The 6000-nt window shown below is 31.4% G+C and overlaps 1 protein-coding gene across 1 annotated transcript; it reads left to right on the top strand.

The window, feature by feature from the left end:
• Positions 1-4440: 4440 nt before the first annotated feature.
• Positions 4441-5742, top strand: LOC106388483 (high-affinity nitrate transporter 3.1). Its single transcript, XM_022699242.2, has 2 exons — positions 4441-4696; positions 5017-5742. Exons 1-2 carry the CDS (start codon positions 4555-4557, stop codon positions 5493-5495), a joined length of 621 nt encoding a protein of 206 aa, XP_022554963.1. The 5' UTR covers positions 4441-4554; the 3' UTR covers positions 5496-5742.
• The last annotated feature ends 258 nt before the right edge of the window (positions 5743-6000 follow it).

Raw genomic sequence — 6000 nt, forward strand, 5'->3', positions numbered from 1 at the left:
CTAATCAAATAAGAAATTTGATAGTTCCATAATTATAACACTTTAACTTTTCCAAATTCCAAACCGTTATGATTCATTAACATTCTACTATATAAAAGAAACTAAATTCTAGCCTTTTTAGAGGTGCCACATGAGCAAAATAATCCTCACCTATCAAACTGGCATGTCACTTGAAAAAAAACTATTGGCTATGCTCCTTGATTTATATCACGTAACATCACTGAATATTCCACTCGGACCAATCCGAACGCTATAAAACCAAAGAAAAATATATAATAGGCTGCAAAAATAATTGTCGGTGGGCCAGGTAAAGAAAAATCTCGCAGCCCAAAAATATTTTCATCCAAAAAGAATGAGAAATAGATGTCATTTAGAAAATAATTAACTAACATACGACTTTTGATATTTCTAGAAATTTCAAATTTGTAACTGCTAATTTATTAATAGAATCATATATCTATATTAAATTATGTTCTATTTTTAATCATTAGACTTCAAGGGTAAATAAATTATTAATTTATAATATATATAGTTCATAACTTTATATTGTAGTTATAAATAAAGAAAAAATAACCGGGGAGGATGAAGAAGCTCATGTAAAATTATGTAATTAAAATGGTAAAATGGTGAGTATGATGAGATGAATCTAAAAAAATTTGCTGTACAAATTATGGTGCTTTCTTCGTCTACTATAATGATTTAAAATAAAATATATATTCACATAAATAAGTCAATATTCATTGTTTTTTTTTGTAAGATGTTAAGATTATCATTTTCTGAAAAGTTACACTGTTGTTTTTAAACAACTTATTACAGCAAGGAAACAAAAATAACCAACAACAACTCAAGGTAAAAAAAGCATTAAAGAGGTCTTATACAAGAAAGATAAAAAGAAGTAGAGAAGAGGAGAAAGACGAACTTGCCGGGTAAGAGAGGAGACGGTCACGCATCATACGGTCGAGAGAGACAAGGATGGCTGATGAAGGTGAGGAGACAGCTGTGAACACACGAGCATTACGCTCTTTCCACAGCAGGTAGATGGCTGACTGAAAGTGGAGCTTGATGACTGGAGTAGCATGCACATTTGCGTTGACGGGAGGTTGATTGATCCAGGCTGCAATAGAGTGTAGATCAGCCGGAGGAGAAATCCAAACTTCAGCAGCAAAAGGCTCCCATATCAAGCGAGAAAAAGAGCACTCAAAGAAGAGATGATGGTGAGTCTCTATTTCCAGATTACAAAGGACGCACGTTCCTGAGACATTCAACCCCCAACGCCTCAAGCGATCCTTGGTTGCCAGTCTTCTCCGCAAAGCCAGCCATGATATAAACGCATTACATGGAATATGTTCCTTGAACCAAATAGTCTTGTGCCAATATTTGTTGTTGATAGTGTTTATATTCTTTTCTGACATTAGTATCCATATTTTTTAGTAAACTGATCCAAAGAGATTAGTTTGTGGAGCTAACCAAACGAGGATTATAGTGTTTACTTTGGAAAAAGTAATAGGTTGAATGATAGATGGCGTGCGTGCTTTTTTACATGGAAATCTGCACATATATTAAAATTGTAAGATTTGAATCATAGAGAAATATAGTGTATATGACTGAAGTTGGTCCATTCCGAAACTTAAGGTGGCTAAAATTCTTCTTTGTCAAAATGCATAGATGTGAATCTTATATGAATAGAGTTTTTCATTGCTTATAGCAGTGTAATAAACTTCGTGTGTAAAGGAGAAGAAATGTTATATAAGTGAAAACAAAAATTATGATTTTTTTTGTGCCTATAGACTCTTCGCAATTTGAAGAAGAAAGAACATATTATGTGAAAATCTTTGGCTCGGTCAAATTTTATCCAGTTGTTTATAAAATTGTTGTTGTCTGATTCATGTAATTTTTCAGTGTTGATTTAAAAGTCCAAAAAACCCATCTATACTAACGTTTTGATATATTTTTCTGTGATTTGAATTTAAAAAGAGATAAAACTTTTGATAAGTTATGTAAACTCAGAGCAAGTATTTAGCTTTAGAAAGCATTTACATGTTTCAAACTTATAATATATACATATATAATGTTTAAAATTATGCATATAAAACCTGTGTAAAATGTGCATGAATATAATTCTCCATCTACAACAAGAAAAATGAAAAATTATAAACATATAAATTTAAATTAAGAAAAACTAACATTGGAAAAATAAGAAATTAATGTAAAAGAGAAAAAACGATAAATAATATTATAAATAAAATAAATTTATAAGATACAATCCGCGCGAAGCGCGGAAAAAATCTCTAGTTCACTGTAAAAGTAATAAAATATGAAAAGATGATGAATGATACAGAAATGTACTCTTAACAGAATTTTTCGATGTAGACTTCAATAGAAATGTACTCTTAATCTTAAACTTTATTTGCAGTCTACATTTGTAGAGTATCAAAAAAGTCTACAATTATTTGTTAACGACATAATCAAACAAGGAATTTGATAGTTCATAATTATAACATATTATCTTTAAAATTCATTCAGGACCACTATGATTAATTAACACACATTATAAAAGAATAAAATTGTAAAAACCTTAGTTCATAATATACAAATGCACTTTTAATAAATTTTTCTACATGGACGCCATCTGCAATCAGTAAACTTCCGATTATATCTACTCCGGTAGACTGTTAGAGAAGTCTACTCTTTGGGTTACTTTTGCAATTAAAAAATTTGTAAGATATTTTTGTAATTGAAAAAAAAAATTGTGATTTTATATGAGTAGGCTCCGAGAGAAGTTTACATAAAAATGTTAGTTTTATAATTGACCAGAATTGATCCAGTATTTAACTTTCAATATCAAACTTCACATACAATATACACTCTTTTTTTAAAGATATTAGTTTTGCAATTGACTAAGTTTGACTTTCTACGAGGAGATTTCATTAAACTTCATTCAAAAATCTATTCTCAAAACCGACGGATTAGTTTTAGGTTTGACAAAAATCTCAATTAATTAAATGGTAAACTTCATATGCAATCTACATTTTTTCTAAGATTAATAGACATCACATGAAGTCGACACTTTAATTAATTTTGTGTAAATCTTGTAACATTTCAGTCAAACACAAAACTAACATATCTTTGTACAGTATACTTCATAGGACATTTACTAAAAAGTCAAAGTTTTTGTCAAATGCAAAATTAACCTCTAGAAGTCTACTGAATGCATATTTCATCTAAAGTCTCCTATGAAAAGTCAAAAGTTCAGTCAAATGTAAAACTAACTTCCTATACGTAGACTTCTTCGTAAGTCTACCAAATATTATTTTCAAAGGTGAAGACGTTGACTTCTACTGAAGTCTGCAATGCAAAATATATACCGGTCAATTGCAAAATGAACTTATATTTATAAGAAATCTGCAAGGTAAATCTACAAATAAGCGTAGACATACAAAACAGTCTATTTCTACGTCACATATCTAAACAGTGACAAAAACAGTCTCTTCGAAACTCCGAATATGAGCAAAAATAATGTTTTGAAGATTACTATTGAAGAATCACTAAAATATGAAAGTGACGTTTATAAAATTGAAAGTTATGGAAGTTTTCTAGAAGAAAGCAGAAAGGAAATAAAGTTTTGCTTGTGTAGAGTGACAAAAAAAGAGATGGAAATTGAATGTTTGAGCTACAAGAATTCTAAATTAGTTGTTCATGCTAGTTGGCGAAAATAATGATAGTGACATTGTTGTAAATAAAAAGAAATGTGTATGATATTTATGATTTTTGTAATTTTATAAAAAAAATATATTTTGTAAATATTTGGAAATTTTAAAGATTCTATAGAATGGATATAGCAAAATATAGTCGACAAAAAGAGTATATTAGCAAGACTTCAATTTTGAATCATTTCCGTAAAACCCTTTATTTACAAGTATGCATAAGCACATGCAAATCACATGGTTTTATAAATAAATACAAATATAATCCCAATAAAACACCATATTATATTTAACATAAATTTTCATAAAAGGAAATCTTATGTAAATATATTTTAAATTTTAGAAAATTATTATAAAAAATAAACCAATTTATTAATAGAAACATGCGTGTAGCGAAAAACTTAGTTAGAATATAATGTATCTTGTAGGTGATGGGTCCGCTGGATATAGAGCTGTTTGGAAACTGAAAATGAATTATTCAGATGACAACAGTTACAAAAATAAAATAAAAATTATTCAGATGCAAATTATAAAATAGAAACTCATCTCATCCTTTGGCATGTTTAGGGGCCATAATCTCAGCTGTACGGAGACGACACACTTGTGCCAGAGGGGGAACACAATCTTCCCAAGTATTCAAAGGGTAATCTCAGAACAAACCGTTGACTTTGTCATTAATTGTTAATGCTAACCCCAAGATATTTGAACCGAGGATTACCATAAATTACTATATAAAGACATAAATGTGCACCCCACCTTTCATATCAAACATAAAAGGTCAGCAAACAAAGGCAGATTCCTCTTCTCTTCATAAGCCTTACTTTCTAAATATTCAGATTCAAGGATCTCCATGGCTATCCACAAGAGCCTCTTCGCTTCACTTCTAATCTGCTTACTGTTCCAAATTAGTCATGGTGCTACCAAAGAAAGGCTCTTCTCTGACCTGGAGAAAGGTGCACTTGAGGTCACCGCTAAGCCCAGCCGAGAAAGCGGTATGTATATTTTCAAAAGAATATCCATCATTCGCACTTCACTTCGACAGATATTTGGTGTTCAAATTTTAGATTTTGCTTTTTCATTTCAATGTTTTTTTTTTTTTTGAAATGTTGGGCGATCAGGGTTCGGAACCCCACTTAGGTTGGAGACTATAGAGGGTAGATTAGTTTAGATTTCGACCAACCCTGATAAAAGAAGCACTTAATAAGTATTTGAAATAAACTATGCAACTTTTATTACTATCAAATATCATTTAGAAGAGCTGAGTAATTTACTAACGTCAAGGCTGATCAATACTTAATTTATGGTTTTTCAGTTTTGGATGCCGGAATTGACAAGTTGAGCATTACATGGAAGCTAAGCTCGACAGCTACAAAAGAGGCTGAATTTACGACCATCAAAGTAAAGCTATGCTACGCTCCGGTCAGCCAAGTTGACCGACCATGGCGCAAGACTGAAAATGAGCTCTTCAAGGACAAAAGCTGCCCACACAAGATCATTACCAGGGCCTATGATAAATCCCCTCAATCATTCGAATATACCCTCGAACGCGACATCCCTACCGGGACCTACTTCGTTCGTGCCTACGCAGTTGATGCCAAAGACCATGAAGTTGCCTTCGGACAGAGCACGGACGAGGCCAAGTCAACCAATCTCTTCAGCGTTCAGGCTATCAGTGGTCGCCACAAGTCCTTGGATATTGCCTCCGTCTGCTTCAGCGTCTTCTCCGTCCTGGCTCTTCTCGTCTTCTTTGTCAACGAGAAGAGGAAAGCCAAGATAGAGCAGAGCAAATGAGTCGCTTACTTTGCGTAATTGCGACGTTGAGCAAAAAGGAGTTGACTTTGAATTTCCTTTTTCTTTTATCAGTTGCTTTTGTTTTGTTGCTTACTTCCTTCTCTTTTCTACTTTTATTTACATATTTGTATACTTATATAAGCCTTTCATATGGTGCCAAAAACTAATCCTATCGTGGTGATGTGTGGTGTGTTTTCTATATTTTTAATACTCCTTTTGATATATTCATATACACTGTTCAAAGAGATTGATATTGTTTTTATCATGGTAGAAGGAAAAACGAGTCAAGAAATTAATGTTCTCTATAGTAATAATAATATAACTGTTTCATTTCTTACTCTGAGAGTAATTATATTTAAACAAGAATATTCTATATTTAAAATTATTTTATAAATTTATAAAAATTTCAAAATATAAACATTTATGGAGTGATTTGTTGTACTTGTAGATGTTTTAAATAGCCAAAATTTAGTTTACAGCCATATATTTCAACCATCAAGTTTTC

Source organism: Brassica napus, chromosome C3 (assembly GCF_020379485.1).
Source record: "Brassica napus cultivar Da-Ae chromosome C3, Da-Ae, whole genome shotgun sequence".
NCBI lineage: Eukaryota > Viridiplantae > Streptophyta > Magnoliopsida > Brassicales > Brassicaceae > Brassica > Brassica napus.